Below are 21125 nucleotides of genomic sequence, written 5' to 3' on the forward strand. Positions count from 1 at the left end.
ACACGCACAGACACACACGCACAGACACACGCACAGACACACACAACACACACACACACATACACCACGACCCTCGTCTCGATTCCCCCCTCTGTGTTAAAACATTTAGTCATAACTTGACTAAATGTAATTAAAAGGGGGAAACTTGCCAATGTATACATTTGTTTCACTGCCATCATGTTCAGTAATGTTAACCAGGCAGGCAAGCTATGAGTATGAGAAAATGAAGGGGTGAGATTTGGAGTCACATTTCCATATGCTGCGGGCGTTCTCAGTACAGTGGACATTTCTTTCTAAGAGTTGCTGAGAGTAAGACCTTCTCACACGCCAACCCCCAACGACAAAAAATTTTTTCCCTTTCAGACCCTGCTGTCTCGGATTTTCTGCTCCTGATGTCTGAAAGTTTATCTCCATTGTAAGACTGCACACCCCCTACCGCATTAGTTTTAGTTTTAAGATCCGATTTTTTCCAGGTTTGGGGCAGCCTTTAAAGAGAAATCACTATACCTTTGAATTCTTTTGCCTTAAGTTTTACATTATGATTATTTTGTTCAACAGGATGAGCAGGTGACATGGAACACGACGGACCCAGACTTCACGCCATGTTTCCAAAAGACGGTGCTGGCGTTGACGCCAGTGGGGTTCCTGCTGCTCTTTGTGCCCTACAAGCTGTACTCCCTCTGCCAGCTCAAGGATCGGGCCATCAAGTGGAACTGGCTCAGCTGCTCCAAAATAGTCAGTTGCATTCATCATTAGTCTTTGTCCTGTTTAGATCAGTACATCAGTGTTTATATACTTTATGTGGCCGGGGTAGCTCAGTTAGGAGAGCACTGAACTTGTGATCCTAAGGTCACAGGTTCGACTTCCGGCAGGGACGGACACGGGTCAACTTTATGTGAAGACTCAGTCAGAGACGGTATCCATGTTGTCACCACAGTGGCATGTAAAAATGGGGAAAAATGAAAAAAAATATATGATATCTAAATGTCAAAGGTCTGCTACACCTTTCGAAACAAGTCTGTGTTTCAGAAAATCAGTACAGTCAAACTTGCCCTTGCCGACTGCCCTCAATAACGACCTTCCCAAAACGACCTCCCCCCCCAAAAAAACTAACAATTTGCATGTAATTGACCTTTCCATAGCAACCACCTGTCTAGAACGACCATTTTTGTGTGGTCCTTTGGGTGATCCTTATAATCAGGTTGAACTGCAGCTTACAACTTTTTATATTTAGTCAAGTTTTGACTAAATATTTTAACATCGAGGGGGAATCGAAACGAGGGTCGTGGTGTATGTGCGTGTGTCTGTGTGTGTGTGTGTGTGTGTGTAGAGCGATTCAGACTAAACTACTGGACCGATCTTTATGAAATTTGACATGAAAGTTCCTGGGTATGAAATCCCCATACGTTTTTTTCATTTTTTTGATAAATGTCTTTGATGACGTCATATCCGGCTTTTCGTGAAAGTTGAGGCGGCACTGTCACGCCCTCATTTTTCAACCAAATTGGTTGAAATTTTGGTCAAGTAATCTTCGACGAAGCCCGGACTTCGGTATTGCATTTCAGCTTGGTGGCTTAAAAATTAATTAATGACTTTGGTCATTAAAAATCTGAAAATTGTAAAAAAAAATAAAAATTTATGAAACGATCCAAATTTACGTTTATCTTATTCTCCATCATTTGCTGATTCCAAAAACATATAAATATGTTATATTCGGATTAAAAACAAGCTCTGAAAATTAAATATATAAAAATTATTATCAAAATTAAATTGTCCAAATCAATTTAAAAACACTTTCATCTTATTCCTTGTCGGTTCCTGATTCCAAAAACATATAGATATGATATGTTTGGATTAAAAACACGCTCAGAAAGTTAAAACAAAGAGAGGTACAGAAAAGCGTGCTATCCTTCTTAGCGCAACTACTACCCCGCTCTTCTTGTCAATTTCACTGCCTTTGCCATGAGCGGTGGACTGACGATGCTACGAGTATACGGTCTTGCTGAAAAATGGCATTGCGTTCAGTTTCATTCTGTGAGTTCGACAGCTACTTGACTAAATATTGTATTTTCGCGTTACGCGACTTGTTATATGTGCCTCAGTTTTTTAAGTCTACAGGCATGGGAATTGTCCACGAAATCGCGGATTTCCGCGAAAAGGAAATTACGTTTCAGGGAAAATAAAGCATTGTCTGCGACAAAAAAAGAAGGTAAATTAAATTATATGTATACTATTGTCTCTCTGTCCATTATTTGTTTACACGAGAACTATCAAAATATTGGTCTAAAATGCTAAAATTCGTTTTCCTTAATCCCCCCCCAACAGGGCTCTGCCCTTGTACCCCGCCGGAGCCTGAGCGGCCCCTGGACCTCGGCTTATTTTCAGAGTTTTTTCTATTTTGGAATTCCCATGCCTGGTCTAACAGCGAAAATGCGAACATTGAGAAGAGTAACAGTTCCCAAGCACATACTCCTGTAAAGATGTTCGTTGCAGGGAAACATAAAAATGGAAAGAACAGAGAGAAATCTGATGTTGATAATGATGCTGACTCCTCTTTTCTTCTGCCCCACAGGCGCTGTGTGGACTGATAGCAGTGCTTATGGCGATACAGTGTATCTCCAGTGTGGTGAAAAGGTCAAATGGAGACCATGTTCCTCCTGTCAACTTCCTCACTCTGCTTCTTTTGATACTTGCCATGGTGAGTTTTGTGAACGTGTGTGTTTTCTTTCCATCCCTTTCTTCGTGTATATTATATGTCTCAATGATGACATTTCATTGCATAAAATGTATGTGCTGCTTTGTTTAGTGGTAACGTATTTTTGTCTTTTTTTTCCCGCAGTCTTTAATTAAAGTAACTAAACAGTTATTTATTAAGATTACTTGTCCTCATAAATTCATGGTTGAAGGGCATCTACAAGTGTACTTGCAGTACTAACACTACCAGTACCATGCTGTAAGAATTCTGATTTTTCACTAGATTTGCTTACTTATTTTCTGCAATTATAATGTTGCTGTCCTGTTAGCAGTAGCACAAGCATTTGTAGTCTTTATTTTTTGTTAGTAGTACTACTAGTAGCACAGGCATTTGTAGTGTAGGTTTCAAAGTGAATAGCTCTTAGTCTTACTCTTGGTAAAGAAATACATACATGTGTCAGAACTCGGATTGGGCCCAAGATCGGATGGGACTGTGGAAGTTTGGACCCCCCTTTCAAGACGCCCCGCCCCCACCCCTTTTATAAGTTTTAAAATCTTGCCTAGTTTCCCTTACTTTCTGTTCATAAACTCTGTTGAATGACCTCCACTCAAAGACTCCCTCCTTTTTAAGACCTGAGTTTCTCAGGTTTTTGTCGGTCTTAAAAGAGGGTGTATGCTGTAGTAGCAATCTCACTATGTTGTTTATTTTGAGAAGTTATTCCATTTTTTTGCAATCAACACATGTGTTTTGCAGGCACTAGTGTCGTTCTTTGTCTACCTGGAGCGACGAAAGGGAATCAGGACATCAGGATATCTGCTGCTCTTCTGGCTAATGAAGGTTCTACTGAGCATTCTGATATTCAGATCCATGATCAGACATCTTGTGATAAAGGTGAGTATTGACCTGCTTGACCCATCTGATTCAGAATGGTGAGGTGGATCTGCATTTTACATTGAAGTACATGTTCATTCTGATATTTAGATCCATGATTAGATGTAGGTGTTCACTGTTGTGCTAGTGATGAGTTTTGACCTGCTTGACCCATCTGATTCAGAATGGTGAGGTAGATCCGCATTTTACATTGAAGTACATGTTCACACTCTCTTAGGTTTGTACTTGACCAAATCTGCCTAAGGTGAAGCCAGATGATTCCTCTGCCTTCATTTCATCAATGCATTAGACAAATATTTGAAGTGTTCACTTGCTTTGTCAGTGTTACGTTCCTTTGTTAATTCTTACATGTTTAGTGCTGGGAAAGGAAAGGAAAGGAAGGGGGAAAAGTATGGCTTTGTGTTTTAATCTAGACTTGGTAAACCTTGTGGTAAGAGGAAAAAAGTCAACTGTAAAAGAGTGTTTGGAGAAAAAGTGATCTCTTCTTGGTAAACAACGCATGTTGGCCTTTTTTTAAATTTAAATACATAATACTAAGAGTGGTCAGTAAAGTGATGTGTATGTTGTCTTGATTTCAGGGGCGAGTTGACGACGAGTTGGTGTTTGCCACTTTTACCATCTACTTTGTGCTGGTGATAGCATCTTTTATACTGTCAGCCTTAGTTGACAGGAAACCAGAGTTCGACATAGTGCAACAAGATGCAGTAAGTGTTTGCCTTTTTTTCCAGAGTATTCAGTCGTGTTTTTGAGTCACTTGAGAAAAAGTGACTCTATGTAATCGGTCAGTGTTAGTCTGTCCGGCCGGCCGGCCGGCCGTCCGGCCGGCCGTCCGTAGACACCACCTTAACGTTGGACTTTTCTCGGAAACTATCAAAGCGATCGGGCTCATATTTTGTTTAGTCGTGACCTCCAATGACCTCTACACTTTAACGATGGTTTCGTTGACCTTTGACCTTTTTCAAGGTCACAGGTCAGCGTCAAAGGAAAAATTAGACATTTTATATCTTTGACAAAGTTCATCGGATGTGATTGAAACTTTGTAGGATTATTCTTTACATCAAAGTATTTACATCTGTAGCCTTTTACGAACGTTATCAGAAAAACAAGGGAGATAACTAGCCTTTTCTGTTCGGCAACACACAACTTAACGTTGGGCTTTTCTCGGAAACTATAAAAGTGACCGGGCTCAAATTTTATGTGAACGTGACTCATTGTGTTGTGAATAGCAATTTCTTCCTGTCCATCTGATGCCTCATATAATATTCAGAACTGCGAAAGTGACTCGATCGAGCGTTTGCTCTTCTTGTTATGAATGGGCAGACAGCATTGAATTGTGTGTGTTACTGTTAGTACATTTAAGCCCTCAATTTAAAACCTCCAAATTTAAGACTGTTGAAGAGGACTGGTGGTCCAACTCCAATGATGAAAGCCCAAGCCGTTCAGTGGGATGTGCCTTGATTATTCTTCCTTTTGTTACTGAAAAAAAAATGTCTTTCATTAATCTTTCCACAAAGTTGTTCTGTAAATTTTTAATTTTTTTTTTTTTTTGGGGGGGGGGGGGGGGTTGTTGGCCTCTATGAATTAGGAAAGTTTTATCATAGTGTTTAAGCTATATCATATGGGACAGGGGTTGTACGTAGAAGTAATACAACACTGATGTCAGGACTGGTGAATATAAACTGCTGGTGAATAATGCATTCATTCCTCGGTAATGGGTACATGGTTCCTAATAGTGCCTGTGGTTTTCTTTGTTCAGTTAATCCGGGTGGTAAGTTTCCAGTCGTTGCGTCCTTTGCTGTTGTTTTAAAATTCTTAAGTGTTTTATGTCTTTGTGCATAGAACTAGAAGTATGTTGTATTTTGATATAAACTGAGGCGAAGTTGTCAGCAGTTTCATACGTATCCTAATTTGTTGCTTTTCGTTGTTGTTGCTTTTTTTATTTTTAAGTGGAAATCTACACATTTTTATGCACTTTGAAGATGAGCATATTAGAATATGAAAAAAGAGCACATTGGAACATGTTTTTTCATTCTTCTTGTCAAATATTTTTTACAGATTAGAAGTGCCTTGAAATTTCTCTCTTTCTACCTCTCTCTCACTTTCAATTTGTCTCTGCCTCTCTCTCTCTCTCTCTCTCTCTCTCTCTCTCTCTCTCTCTCTCTCTCTCTCCCTCCCTCTATCTCTTTCCTCTCTTCCTCTCTCTCTCTTTCCTCTCTCTCTTTCTACCTCTCTTTCCTCTCTCTCTCTCTCTCTCTCTCTCTCTCTCTCTCTCTCTCTCTCTCTCTCTCTCTCTCTCTCTCTCTCTCTCCATAAGTTTTAATGCTGCAGTTTGAAGTATTCATGAGAACAATTACTCTAAATTCACATTTTATTAAATGTTTTAACAAAATAACTGCAGAAATGCTGTGGGGTGGAAAAGAATCCAATCGTTTCTTTATCTATATTGCTCTTTGTGTACTTAACAAGTGAGTTGCAAGTCACCATGCCCATCAAAGTTTTTATTTTTGATGAGGCTTCAAACTTGCAGAAAATAAAGAGAATGCTGTGCTATGGTAGTACTTTTTCTTTTGATTAGTAATCTTGCACAGTTTTCCAACACTATTTTTACAACCCTGGGCACACATTTAATGAATGAAACCGGTAACCGTTATCACAGTTTTACTGTGACTGTAGCTGTTATGGGAAAGTCACACCAGTTTTAATAACATCCAAGTATGGAAAAAAAATCAAGCTGCTGGTTTCCCTGTTGGTATAATGAATGTGTTTTAGTGTTCACCCAATCAAAATACACACACACACTCACACACACACAACTTTAACAAGAAGTGAAAATGTTGTATTAGAAAACTGAAACTTTTGACAGTTAGTCCAAGCATAACAGAAACAGAGCTGCTAGTTTACCTCCAAGTGTAAGTATTCTGTATACATGATCCAGCATTACCCCAGCCAGCTCACAGTTGCACACACCCGCCGTTAACATGAAGTTTAACATTTTATGTCGAATGTTGTTGCAGAATCCTTGTCCAGAGGGAAGTGCCTCCTTTTTGTCTCGTATTTCTTTCTGGTGGTTTACCGGGTAAGTCTCCCGGATCTTTTTTTTAGGAAGACCTCTTTTAGTTCTTCTCTATAGTCCTTGCATGTTCTAACTCATTGACTCCCAGGTACGGATATATCCATACCGACTCATATGGCTCTATCTGACCAGGTACAGATATATCCACTCAGACTGTTAGCTTCAGTCGCTTCCTGTAACATCCATCTAACGCCTGCATTCCAGCGTGTTGATACACAGTTACTACACAGTATTTAATTGAAGATTATTGTAATCATTTTACTTTGCTGGTATCACCTCCAGAACTTAAAGATGCTCTCTCTCTCTTTCTTTCTCTCTCTCTCTCTCGCTCTCATTCTCTCTCTTTCTCGTAGTCAATTTTTGTGTAAGAGTAATGTGTCTTTTGCCAAATTAGCCATGGTGCACTTGGTGAGTGAGTTGCAAGTCACCATGCCCATCAAAGTCTTTGTCTTTGACGAGGCTTCAAACTTGCAGAAAAAAAAGAGACTGCTGTGCTGTGGTAGTACTACTTTTAGGTAGCAGTTCCGCACAGTTTTCTAACAAACAATGTTTTTTTAATGTCAGCTCCTTAACTGTCAGTTATTCTTATTTTTGTGAGGGGGAGATGAACAAAGTTTTAAAATATTTTTTTTAATATAACAACCACCCAAGGGGCCAGCCACAAGTGGTCCTAGCAGACGTGTTGTCATTTTGGAAAGTTGAATTATACAGGAAAGAATCTACTTGTCAGGATTTCTTTTTGGTGGTTGTTATCGGCAGGCGGTCGTTATTAAGAGGTGCTCATCAGGGCAGGTTTGACTTTGACTTTATTTTGAATGCTATACTTGTCTTTTGTACATTGAGAAATCGCTGACTATCAAGCATGCTTTTTGTGTCATGTTCAGTGTCAGATAAATTCACTTATTTGAGTTTATTTTAAAAAAAGACAGATTGGTAATTCTGGGCTACTAGCACATATCACATGAGTAATTGAACATGGTAATTTTTAAGGACAGGTAGGTAGTTCTGGGCTACAACTACAAGCACACATAAGATGATTCATTGGAGCTGAGTATGTGTGGTGTGTTTTTTTATGGACATACTGTTAATTCTGAGCTACAAGCGCATATTAAATGAGTTATTGAAGGTGAATATGTGTTGTTGTTTTATTGACAGATTGGTAATTCTTGGCTACAAGCGCCCTCTAGTACGGGAAGATTTGTGGTCTCTCAACACAGAAGACACCTCAGCGGCAGTGAAGGAAAAGTATGAGAAACACTGGCAGGCACAGGTCACCAAAATCAAAAGGTGAGAAACTTAGGAGGGATGTATGTGTTACAATGTATAGAGAGTGATAAGGTTACATTGTAACTGAAATAAACTGTATATTAACTGTGTTTGTTTAAGAATGTGGTGTGTTGTGATTGTTTGGAATGATTTGCAAAGGGGCAGGTTTTTGTGTGTGAGGTAGTTTTTGTTTCAAATAAATAAATGTAATAAAAACATCTACAGTTATATCACAACAGAATAAAGGTTGGGAAGCTAGTGCAGTGAGTTGAGTGAGGACACCCGATTGATTGGAGTCTTCATGACACATGCACACCTAGGACACTGTTTTCTGCACCTTTGGTCTTCAAATGGAAGACTGTGTGTGTGTATTTCAGGGGGTTTAGGGGTTGGTTGAAGTAGTAACACGTCTGACCCTATTAAAAAAAAAAAACTTAGAAAATGTAGGAACTGAACTTTGGTGTGTTTTGTTTTGTTTTTGTTTTCTGTGCATATAAATTTATTTGTGGTTTCGTAGCGTGTTTCTGCATGTCGAGGAACATGTTTTGTGGGACTATAACAGAACCCTCACACAAAGGAACTTTTGTGTCTTAGCTTACTTTATTTCCTTCCCGTTTTCTTTTCATGTGAATTGACCTGTGGTTTCATAGAGTGGTATAACATTTGCAGGAAAGGGTCACATCACATTCAAGCGGAAGCTGCATTCACAGTCAGAGAAGGAGATCCGTCAACGTGGGTCAAGGTTGTTGACAGCTCGGAGAAGAGAAAGCCCAGTCTGCTGAAGACACTTGTTCTTTCCTTCTTTCCCATGTTCTTCATCTCTATGGGCTTCAAACTGTTCCATGACATCTTGATGTTCGTCAGCCCTCAGCTGCTCAAGTAAGATAAACTAAGTAATATCTGTTTGCAGTCTCCATGGGTGGGATTCTTCCGGTATATGCCGGAAATCCGCATTCAATTATGGCCTTCTTATTTTTTTTATTTCTTTTTTTTATTCATGACATTTTTTAGTCCCACCCATGAGTCTCTGGAAGTAGCCCCATGGAAGTGACATCACATACTAAAAGAAGAGGAGATATTTTGTGTCTCATTCTGTGTGATGATGAATCTCACATGGGGGATTTTTCGGGAAGTAGTCACTTTGGTTTTTGTGTGTTGGTTTAAACACAATTTTATTCAAAATACATGACATGAAACAATTGACAAAATTGCAGCTAGGACACGAACTCAAGCAGATGCTTTTGTGTGTTGTTTGTATCTTGAAAGGGAGTTTGGTTGGTCTTTCAAAGAGTTTTTTGCTGGTCTGTTTTGTGTTTGTATTTAGACTATCTCTGTACGCTGTTCCATAGTTTTCATTCTGGCTTGCTCAAAAGCATAGGACTTTTCCATCCTTATTTAAGTTCTTCAGAAGAAGCTTGCTACAGGTATATCAGTTTAACTGAAACATACAATCAGTTCAATTGTATTTTACCCTCTTAATGCCTTCATTATCATGTCTGATGTTAAGGTTTTGTGTTGTTTGCGTGATATTTTGGCACGTTTTTGTCTCCTTTTTTGCTGCTAATTATTCAACTACTCTTACGTGCTTCCGTTATATCACACATTTACTTAATTGGCGCTGGTGTAGCATCTGTAGTTTCCTTCAAGAATATCAAAGAACAGGTTTTTCAGGGCTTCAGCATTCTGCTAGCTCAATTATTAGAGCACTGGACTTGTGTTCTTCGGGTCACAGGTTCAAATCTAGGCCGGAACAGAAAATGGTCAGCTTTATTGGATGAGACAGTATTCTTGTATCACTACCTTGTCAGGGCGGGGATGTAGCTCAGTCGGTAGCGCGCTGGATTTGTATCCAGTTGGCCGCTGTCAGGGTGAGTTCGTCCCCACGTTCGGCGAGAGATTTATTTCTCAGAGTCAACTTTGTGTGCAGACTCTCCTCGGTGTCCGAACACCCCCGTGTGTACACGCAAGCACAAGACCAAGTGCGCACGAAAAAGATCCTGTAATCCATGTCAGAGTTCGGTGGGTTATAGAAACACGAAAATACCCAGCATGCTTCCTCCGAAAGCGGCGTATGGCTGCCTAAATGGCGGGGTAAAAACGGTCATACACGTAAAAGCCGTGGGAGTTTCAGCCCATAAACGAACAAACAAACAAACTACCTTGTCACATAAAAGACCTCCGTCATTCTAGCATGTGGCTGATTATGCCTAAACTTGTACACACTTGGGTTGTGCGACTCTTGTTGCTACTAGCTCGCCACTGGCAGAATTGGACAGTAAAGCCAATGGATGATATTGATAAAGTATGAAATGAAATATTTCCTCTTTGTGTCGTCTTGTCCAGATTGTTAATCCAGTTCACCAAAAACAAGGGGGTCTACGAATGGCGGGGCTACCTCTACGCAGCGTTGCTGCTGGTTGTTGCCATGCTCCAGTCTTTGGTTCTGCATCAGTACTTCCACGGCTGTCTGGTGCTGGGCATGAGGCTTCGCTCTGTCCTCGTCTCGGCAGTCTATCGCAAGGTGAGGCAAGAGCTTGTTGAAAGCTGTGAAGCAGGGAGGGCCAGCGGTGAAGTCAAGAGCAGAGACAATTTGTTTATGTGCTTTTTTGCCTTTGATATGTTTATCGGTCATTTTCTCTGAGACCAAGCACTAGTTGTTTGATTAATTAGTGATAAAAGACAGGATTTTGCCTGCTGATCTGTTGTGTTTCATTGGGTGTTTTTTTCATGGATTTTTTTAATTTATTAATGATTCGGTTAGGATTCAACTGTGTCAAATTTATGGGTCCAAATATGCATCGCTTCAAGAGATAAATCGTTTGGTCAATTAGTGTTACACAGTTGAGAACACAAGTAAAGGAGGAACATACAAATGATTATCATTCTGACAGGTACCCGTTAAGATGTTAAATTTTGTATGTACATTTCTACATATCAGTATTTTTTTTATTGTTGTATTTTCAACACATTCCACTCATCGCTTCTGTCCATCTTGCAGACACTACGGCTGTCCAACTCAGCAAAGAAGACATCCACAGTGGGAGAGATTGTGAACCTTATGTCGGTGGACGCTCAACGCTTCATGGACCTGATGACATATTTCCACACCATATGGTCGGGGCCATTCCAGATCGTGGTGTCGCTGTACTTCTTGTGGCAGACGCTGGGTCCCTCAGTGTTGGCTGGTGTCGGTGTTATGGTTCTGCTCATTCCCATCAACGCCTTGATTGCTCACCAGTCTCGAAAGCTGCAGGTATGATTGTTTAGTTAAGATGTGTTTTGAGAATCAGTTTGTAGATGGATGTGTGTGTATATCTGGTTGGTTTCATAATTAACCATATCCACATATCGAGACTCTGGGAGTTACTTCCCTTGTTTTAGGAAGCAAACACACACAAATGCTGCTAACAAGCGCTGTGCTTGGGGACAATGTAAAACGGATGATAGGTATCCTGAACGCTGTGTTGGCGTGAAATTCATCCCATTTGTGAAACCGGGAAAGCATCTGTACCATCTAGATCGCTGCCTTCGCTGGATAAAAGCCTGCAATCGCCCAGCTTACCAGTTGAACGTCAACACAATCAAGTCGTACACGTACATTTGCAGCAAGGTCAGATCTCGCACGACTTTGATTCAAGGCCTATTGCTAATTTTTTGATGGTTTGGTCTCAGTGTCACAAAAATATGACGATCTAATCAATCACTGATTTAAAAAACAAGTATGTTGCCCTATATGCATTGACATTCTTAGTGAAATAGATCTATTTGAAATAGTATTTCACTGCCCCGACCGGCGAACTTGTTGCCGGCTGTATTGAGCTTGTGTGTTCGTGTAGGCTTACTCAAAAAGTCAAAATCACAGTCGTCTCCGAAACAAGCAATAATCAGAGTTGGGGGGAAAACATTTCGTTTGTTCAGTTTTGTTTTGTTCTTGATAGTTTGTTTATCTCTCACACACACACACACACACACACACACACATACATACATACATACATACACAAACACACGCGCGCACGCACACACATTGCACGTACGCGCACATACACACACCTACTGAGATATGCCTAACATACACGCACGCTTGCAAACACACACATAATACGCAAACGCAGTTTAATTTCCTCAGTACAAGGCGAACGGCACACACACACCACACACAAATAAACACACACACGCAGTCCCACACACACACTCACACACACAACCCTCACACACACAAATAAACCCACACACGCAGTCCACCCCCCCCCCCCCACACACACAACCCTCTCTGACACACACACCCGCCCAACCCCAGCGTCCAACTCAACTTTCACCAACAACCATACCCTACTCTCACTATCGCTCTCTCTCTCTCTCTCTCTCACACACACACACACACACACACACACACACACACACACACACATACATACATACACAAACACACGCGCGCACGCACACACATTGCACGTACGCGCACATACACACACCTACTGAGATATGCCTAACATACACGCACGCTTGCAAACACACACATAATACGCAAACGCAGTTTAATTTCCTCAATACAAGGCGAAAGGCACACACATACCACACACAAATAAACACACACACGCAGTCCCACACACACACACACACAACCCTCACACACACAAATAAACCCACACACGCAGTCAACCCCCCCACACACACACACAACCCTCACACACACAAATAAACACACACACGCAGTCCACCCCCCCCCCCACACACACAGACACAACACTCTCTGACACACACACCCGCCCAACCCCAGCGTCCAACTCAACTTTCACCAACAACCATACCCTACTCTCACTATCGCTCTCTCTCTCTCTCACACACACACACACAAGCTCACGCAAGCACAGCCACACACACACACAGCACGCGCATACACACACACTGACACACATCACACACAGCACGCGCATATGCACACACACTGACACACATCACACACACACACCCACACACACCTTTCGCAGTTCGCTCACAGTTCTTCTCTTTTCCATCGTCGCCATCTTCGAAGCTTGCTTCGCTTTTCAGGGGAGATAACCCGTTTATCACATTCGCTGCTGACTTGTGGGTCAAGTCTATTATTGTGAATGTGCAGGAGTTTTAAGTGATTGGTGTAACTTTAAATTTCATGTATGAGTAAGCTGTGTATCGATGGAGGTATTGGTTTGGGGGGGGGGGGGGGGGGGTGGCGGAGGGGGTTAAGCTGTCAGTGTGTGTATCTGCATTGTAACTGAGGAAGTAATATCGTAAAGTTTGTAATTTATGAGCGTATCTTTTTCAGGTGAAACAAATGATCCTGAAAGACTCCAGAATCAAACTGATGAATGAAGTCCTCAATGGTATCAAGGTAATTATTGTTTGCAGAACTTACATGATTACCATAAACAAAAAAAGTGAGTGTGAGAATATACTGATCAAGTGCATGCAAGAAAAGGAAGAAGAGCAGAAACAAGAATTACAAAAGAACTTTCTTATTCAGTCTTAAGTTTTTAATCAACTTTTAGAGCTACCAGCAAATGCAAAGGAAATTGCTTACCTGAGGTCTACTAAGTTTATTCACATAATAAAGCATTACTGTTTTGAATAATTGCGTCTGGAGCACTACATAGTGAATTCTTAGAACAATCACAAGTAGCATGTGCTACTTTGCCAGACTTCACCGTGCGTTTAGTCACCCAGCAGAACTTTTTTTTACATCAGTGCTGCATTAATAAACCTGTGGTGCAAAATCACAAGGCAATCTGGGTGTACTGCTGCATATACACCTGGTTATAATGTGTCATGTGTTTTCTTTTCAGGTCCTGAAGCTGTATGCCTGGGAGCTGTCGTTCCAGGAGAAGATTCTGGTCATCCGTAACAAGGAGCTGGAGGTGCTAAAAAAGGCGGCCTACCTAAATGCCTGTAGCTCCTTCACCTGGACCTGTGCTCCCTTCATGGTAAGGTTGCCTTTGTTGCCTTGGAGAGGGTCATTTTCTGAACTTGTTGATAGCTTCAGATTTGCATAGACACATCCGTCTTGGAATGAATATGTCTGGCAGAGAGTGGTGTCTGTTGATTGCAGCAGAAATAGTACAGTGTATGCATAGACACATCAGTCTTGGAGTGAATATGTCTGGCAGAGAGTGGTGTCTGTTGATTGCAGCAGAAATAGTACAGTGTATGCATAGACACATCAGTCTTGGAGTGAATATGTCTGGCAGAGAGTGGTGTCTGTTGATTGCAGCAGAAATAGTACAGTGTATGCATAGACACATCAGTCTTGGAGTGAATATGTCTGGCAGAGAGTGGTGTCTGTTGATTGCAGCAGAAATAGTACAGTGTATGCATAGACACATCAGTCTTGGAGTGAATATGTCTGGCAGAGAGTGGTGTCTGCAGGAATGAAAAAGATACAGTCATGCAGGAATGGTTGTAGTATTTATTATCTTTTACAAGTTTGTCAAATGGTCATAAAAGTTTAGAAAATTTTTGGAACATTGAGTAGTCCTTGGCATCACCTTTTACCACTGCAAAAACGTTTGACAGCTCTACCAAAATGGCTGGAAATTTATTTGGGTTTTAAAATGACTTTTGCAGACACCAAATGATATTATTGGTCGGGGTCCTGATTTGGCCTATTATGGTCCGCTGGACCTGAAAAGCAATAGCTAACTAACTAACTATATTATTGGTCATGAGAGTTTTGTTGCTTTGTGTTAACCTTTTATTGCCAATCCTGTAAAGCTGATGTTTCCGTGTTTTCTTTTATCCATATACGGCTTGTAGGTGACCTTCTTATAGTGAATATAATGTTATTGCTGTCTTTCTTTTTTGGGCTATTGTCTAAATGTTTCTGATCTTTTTCCAGGTTTCTCTGATAACGTTTGCAGTGTACACATTGTCAGATGACGCCAACGTTCTGGATGCAGAGAAGGCCTTTGTGTCGCTTTCGCTCTTCAACATCATGCGCTTTCCACTGTCCATGCTGCCCAATGTCATCACTAATATCGTTCAGGTAAGTCTTGTCAGAAAACCAGGAAATAAGACCTAGTTGCAGAATCTACAGTCTTAATGAAAATGTGGCCAAGTCGTTGAGAAAATGTGGCCAAACTTCAATTTGTTGATTCAGTATTTAGTCATGTCAGACTAACTGCTGTTTATTTTACATAGTTAAAAGGGGAAGATAAAGATGTACTCACCAAAGACATAAACACACAAGATCTTTTATTTTCCTTATGTGTTTACTTCTCCGGTGAGTACAGTTTTATTGTTATCTTATTCTAGTCCTTCTCACCTGCAGTCTTTCTTTTAACCCTTAGGCTGGTTGTCGCGACATATGTTGCGCTACTTTGCGTATACTGGCACCTGGTTGTCACGACATATGTCGTGCTACTGGCTCAGTCTGTTTGGTCGGTTCCAATTACCTCCCATGGATGTGAAAACCTTTATGACCGTTTTTCTTTATTTTTCTCTCTGTTAATTCACCAGTGGCTATGTAACATGTGTTACGGAATTGCACCAGTGTAAGGGTTAATAAAGAATACACGTTTTAAGGCACAACGCCTTGTCTTCCAACCTTTCTGTAGACAAATCCAGGACATAAGATACATGGAAGAAAAGTACAGGAAGAACAGAAACATAGGATATACTGTTAGTATCATTTACTTTTGTTGAATATGGATTTGTACTTATGTTTATACCTAGTAACTTGATTTGCTTTCTATCTTTGTGTTGATGTTTTCTGTATAATTGCAGGCAAGTGTGTCACTGAAACGCCTTCAGAAGTTTCTGGACAATGATGAGCTAGACGATGATGCTGTTGAACACAATACTTCTACCAGTAAGGGACATATACCTTTGTTCGCCGCCCCCCCCCCCCCCCCCCCCCCCATCCCCCTATTTCTATTTCCCTTGTAGTTTGTGCTTTATGCCTCTGTGCTTGTATGTGGCTGATGTTATTATTGCAGTCTTACTGTATGTGGCTGATGTTATTATTGCAGTCTTACTGTATGTGGCTGATGTTATTATTGCAGTCTTACTGTATGTGGCTGATGTTATTATTGCAGTCTTACTGTATGTGGCTGATGTTATTATTGCAGTCTTACTGTATGTGGCTGATGTTATTATTGCAGTCTTACTGTATGTGGCTGATGTTATTATTGCAGTCTTACTGTATGTGGCTGATGTTATTATTGCAGTCTTACTGTATGTGGCTGATGTTATTACTGCAGTCTTACTGTATGTGGCTGATGTTATTACTGCAGTCTTACTGTATGTGGCTGATGTTATTATTGCAGTCTTACTGTATGTGGCTGATGTTATTATTGCAGTCTTACTGTATGTGGCTGATGTTATTACTGCAGTCTTACTGTATGTGGCTGATGTTATTATTGCAGTCTTACTGTATGTGGCTGATGTTATTACTGCAGTCTTACTGTATGTGGCTGATGTTATTATTGCAGTCTTACTGTATGTGGCTGATGTTATTATTGCAGTCTTACTGTATGTGCAAGAATCAGTGCTCCTGTATGTCTGTGCTGTAATTTGGGGGCAGTTTTGTGGGAGTCTCTGTATTGATGTGTGCTTAAATGCATTCTCCCGTTACCTTATATAGACTACAAACCACAAGAAGTCTGTAAGAGATCCCTGTGCTGTACACTCAAGTGTGTCAGTATTTGTATGTGTAAATCTGATAGCTAGAATTAATGCATTTTTTGCTTTTTCAGTAGAAGTGTTAGAAGTCTCTTTGCAAATGTGGAGCGTAAAACACCATAAATATTTCTCAGTGTCAGACATGATACCGTCATGGTTTTGTTTGTTATTGTGCAGAGCCGGCAGTCAAAATTGAAAATTGCACATTTACCTGGGACAGAGAAGCACCAAACACAATAAGCAAGTGAGTTATATTGCATTGGTTTTTGAGTCACTTGAGAAAAAGTGACTCTATGTAATCGGTCAGTGTTAGTCTGTCCGGCCGGCCGTCCGGCCGGCCGTCCGTAGACACCACCTTAACGTTGGACTTTTCTCGGAAACTATCAAAGCGATCGGGCTCATATTTTGTTTAGTCGTGACCTCCAATGACCTCTACACTTTAACGATGGTTTCGTTGACCTTTGACCTTTTTCAAGGTCACAGGTCAGCGTCAAAGGAAAAATTAGACATTTTATATCTTTGACAAAGTTCATCGGATGTGATTGAAACTTTGTAGGATTATTCTTTACATCAAAGTATTTACATCTGTAGCCTTTTACGAACGTTATCAGAAAAACAAGGGAGATAACTAGCCTTTTCTGTTCGGCAACACACAACTTAACGTTGGGCTTTTCTCGGAAACTATAAAAGTGACCGGGCTCAAATTTTATGTGAACGTGACTCATTGTGTTGTGAATAGCAATTTCTTCCTGTCCATCTGATGCCTCATATAATATTCAGAACTGCGAAAGTGACTCGATCGAGCGTTTGCTCTTCTTGTTTTACTTGAGTTTCGTTTATTTAAGCGTTTTAAGTATTTTCTCTTGACAATAATGAAAAAGGGTACTAAGAAGATTTAGGTAAGAGATAAAGTATTTACCACATAGCTACACATAGTTAAACCCTCATTTGTTTACCCGATTTCCAGGTAGCAGCTGGGCATAAAACAGTGCCTTTGTTGTTATGTTTAGCTGCAACTATCGACATGAATAAAACAGCTTGAACAGAGCTAAGAATGTCTGCTTTCCTATCAATCAGCAAGAATGCTGTCTTCGAACTGATGTTGCTATGTCATTTTTAACTGCAGTCACATCTTTTGGATGGAGATTTATAGACTTAACGGTGCTTGTTAGATTCCAGCTTCAATATTTGCAACAACGAAACAGTACTCCAGCTTCCAGCGGCTTGCTCATGCTTTCTCACACTGTGTCTAGGTATAGAGCTGGAAACTTTGTTTTGATTGCATGTCATGAATGGAATGTCATGTAGTTGAGGTCTGTTTCAGCATTAACTTGGAGATACAAGAAGGATCTCTGGTGGCTGTTGTGGGTGTGGTTGGCGCAGGCAAATCATCACTGCTGTCAGCATTGTTGGGAGAGATGGACAGATTGACGGGCACTGTGAACATTAAGGTCAGTCATCCTTTCTTTCTATTTGACTCACCAAAGTAATCAGTGTGCCTTAGTATCACTACTAATGAGCAGGGCGGGGATGTAGCTCAGTCGGTAGCGCGCTGGATTTGTATCCAGTTGGCCGCTGTCAGCGTGAGTTCGTCCCCACGTTCGGCGAGAGATTTATTTCTCAGAGTCAACTTTGTGTGCAGACTCTCCTCGGTGTCCGAACACCCCCGTGTGTGCACGCAAGCACAAGACCAAGTGCGCACGAAAAAGATCCTGTAATCCATGTCAGAGTTCGGTGGGTTATAGAAACACGAAAATACCCAGCATGCTTCCTCCGAAAGCGGCGTATGGTTGCCTAAATGGCGGGGTAAAAACGGTCATACACGTAAAAGCCGTGGGAGTTTCAGCCCATGAACGAACAAACAAAACTACTAATGAGCAGTGTTCAGATGTACAGCTGGCCTACTTACAGAGTTAATGACTTCCATACCTAAGTAAGGTTGAAGGCTTGTTGTTGTTTTCACTTTACAATAATATAAATTTCAGGAACATGTAAAGAGTGGGGTAAAGTTTGGGTTAAAACAAAACTATTTTATTCTTTATTTTTGATGCAAGATCCTTGAAACTTCACAGGCTTCTAGGGTTTGATGACCTCTAGACATTGCAGGATTTGAATGAAATTATAATTTTCTTGAACGTTTATGGATCAAGAGCGGCAGATAATTTGTTTCTGATTCATATTACTTATGAAGAAGGTGAGTCGTATGGGCAGGTGCACCTCTATTTGTTTGAAGGTGATAATGTTTTGATTTATTACTTTAAGGATTTAGTTTTAAAGATAAAATTGTGGTACAGCTGTAAGCAAAAGCAATCATTTTTCTCAAGATATTATAGAAATAGATTGAGGAGCAATATCTTACAGTAACACTTTACAGATTTCTTTGCCTTTACCTTCATGATGCTGTTTGCATCGATAGTCTAACAAATATGACTTATCACTGTTCTTGTGTGTTACAGGGATCAGTTGCCTACGTTGCTCAACAAGCGTGGATTCAGAATGCTACAGTGCGGGACAATGTCCTCTTCAACAACGAGTTCCACCAACAGGAGTATGATAAAATCATACACGCCTGTGCCCTTCAGCAGGACCTGGATATGCTGCCTGCTGGCGATGAGACAGAGATTGGAGAAAAGGTAATCCTCTTGGAATTTTGATTGGCCAAGGATGAAAAGAAAGTTGTATTTTCATGATAACTTAAACGGTTTGTTCCTCTTCAACTAAGCATGTGGTTGCTGGGTGGGCAAGACTTTTTTTTTAAAGATTTTGTATGAGTGTGCTAGTGTAGTCCTTTGTGCCTGTGTGTTTGTACAAATCTGATTCCTGCAGACAACAGCAATCAAAAGGTATTTTGAGAATATTTTTGTTGCCACTGTTTCCCCTGTGTGTTGCTTTTTGAGGATGATGGAGGAAGGTGAGAAATTGTACTAAAACAATACTGTGGCAAATGAGACCTAGTAAGAGAACAATGCGTAGTATCAAATGCATTTTTGTATGTACATTTGAGAGGCCAGAAACAGATGGTACTTTTGTGTTTTTGACTTTTTGGGGAATGCTGTAGAGACGGAGACTGAACTTTATTTTACAAGGATACAGATTTAAAGAGAGAAGATTTTTGCCAGTTTGCTTCCATGGATGTTTATGGATAAAAACTAAATTGAAAGTCTTTGAATATTCTGTTCCTCAGGGCATCAACTTGAGCGGAGGTCAGAAGCAGAGAGTGAGTTTGGCCAGAGCGACATACCACGATGCAGATGTTTACTTGCTGGATGACCCCCTCAGTGCTGTTGACTCGCATGTTGGAAAACACATCTTTGACAATGTCATTGGGCCTGATGGAATACTGAAGGGCAAGGTGAGGTTGGCATGATGTTTAAAGATCCCAACAGCTCATGTATTGCTGGAAAATGTCTGAGGCCTTTTAGGCCTTTTGAGTTATCATAGTTACTGGCGACAGTCATTAAAATCAAATCAGAAGATTAGCTTATTCTACTGCAGAAGGAAACATTTAAGAAAGCATTTGAGTTCGATAAAGTTGTGTTGCTATTGACAGTGATCATGAAAATTAGAAATTCGGCAAGAAACTTCTGCTCATCTTAGTATACAGGCAATCTAAAGAGGTGTTGAACAATGTTCAAGGGAAAGGAGGGGCATAGAATCTTTGAAAAGCCTGGGTAAATATGTGATGACTTATAGAGGACGTGACATGTTTTCATTTACAAGTTACAACATTGATTTGTTTTTTTACTGAGTTTTAAGTCAGTTAAGTAATGACCTTGTACTCTATTCACATTGTCAGTCAAGCAGTAGCTATTTGATTGGTAACATTTTAGGATGAGACCTTTGTTCATTTCAATGCTTCTTATCGTCCAAGATGCCAGGAGACTGGTTCCGCGTAACTCTCACTAACAGTTGTCTATATTTAGAGCGCCTGCGTCCCTTTGTTTCTTACATCTTTTTTATTCCAAGTTTCATTGCCTTCTTGTTCCAACACAGACTCGTGTTCTGGTGACCCACGGCATTGGGTTCCTACCCAAGGTGGACAACATTGTGGTGTTGAAGGACGGCCAGATCTCAGAGGTGGGATCCTTCACAGAGCTGATGGCTCACAACGGGGCTTTTGCTGAGTTCCTCAGAAACTACCTCACACAGGAGATCGTGGTGGAAGTTTCTACTGCTGACCCTTCAGACCTAGACGGTGGGTGGAGACTCCTTTTTGCAAACTGCAGATTGTTTGGGTTTTTTGGTTTTTTGTTTGTTGAGGAGCAGGTGCTACTGAAAAAGGTTGTCTGGAATGTTACTGAAAGTTGTTCCCAGGCATCTGCATCGTGAAATCTTTTGAAACAGGTGTTAGTACAAGAAAGCTTTCTAAAAGTAGTAAAGCAGTTTCTCTGTGTCGAGTACAAATTGTACCCTTTTAGTTTTAAAACTCATACCGTGAGAATGGAAGGAGTTCCTCTGTGTCAAGTTCGGAATGGTACTCTTTTAAATCACATATTAATACAGAAAGTGTTTTTGAGTTATCCTACTTATTTACTTGAACTCTAT

At 40.6% G+C, this 21125-nt stretch overlaps 1 protein-coding gene across 4 annotated transcripts in view; it reads left to right on the plus strand.

Moving 5' to 3' along the window:
• Positions 1 to 605: 605 nt before the first annotated feature.
• The window catches only part of LOC138958613 (multidrug resistance-associated protein 1-like), a 58152-nt gene continuing 37632 nt past the window's right edge, over positions 606 to 21125 (plus strand). For all 4 annotated transcript variants that reach the window (XM_070329817.1, XM_070329816.1, XM_070329819.1 and 1 more), the window contains exons 1-18: positions 606 to 735; positions 2573 to 2698; positions 3449 to 3586; positions 4165 to 4290; positions 6601 to 6662; positions 7815 to 7946; positions 8595 to 8804; positions 10269 to 10446; positions 10924 to 11178; positions 13231 to 13296; positions 13748 to 13885; positions 14797 to 14943; positions 15684 to 15768; positions 16758 to 16824; positions 17905 to 18031; positions 19037 to 19213; positions 19765 to 19932; positions 20574 to 20775. In XM_070329817.1, the coding sequence (XP_070185918.1) occupies positions 2600 to 2698; positions 3449 to 3586; positions 4165 to 4290; positions 6601 to 6662; positions 7815 to 7946; positions 8595 to 8804; positions 10269 to 10446; positions 10924 to 11178; positions 13231 to 13296; positions 13748 to 13885; positions 14797 to 14943; positions 15684 to 15768; positions 16758 to 16824; positions 17905 to 18031; positions 19037 to 19213; positions 19765 to 19932; positions 20574 to 20775 (2377 nt within the window). In that variant the 5' untranslated portion in view covers positions 606 to 735; positions 2573 to 2599. The remainder of the gene's footprint in view (positions 736 to 2572; positions 2699 to 3448; positions 3587 to 4164; positions 4291 to 6600; positions 6663 to 7814; positions 7947 to 8594; positions 8805 to 10268; positions 10447 to 10923; positions 11179 to 13230; positions 13297 to 13747; positions 13886 to 14796; positions 14944 to 15683; positions 15769 to 16757; positions 16825 to 17904; positions 18032 to 19036; positions 19214 to 19764; positions 19933 to 20573; positions 20776 to 21125) is intronic.

The sequence above is a fragment of the Littorina saxatilis genome, linkage group LG2 (genome assembly GCF_037325665.1).
Source record: "Littorina saxatilis isolate snail1 linkage group LG2, US_GU_Lsax_2.0, whole genome shotgun sequence".
Classification (NCBI taxonomy): Eukaryota; Metazoa; Mollusca; class Gastropoda; order Littorinimorpha; family Littorinidae; genus Littorina; species Littorina saxatilis.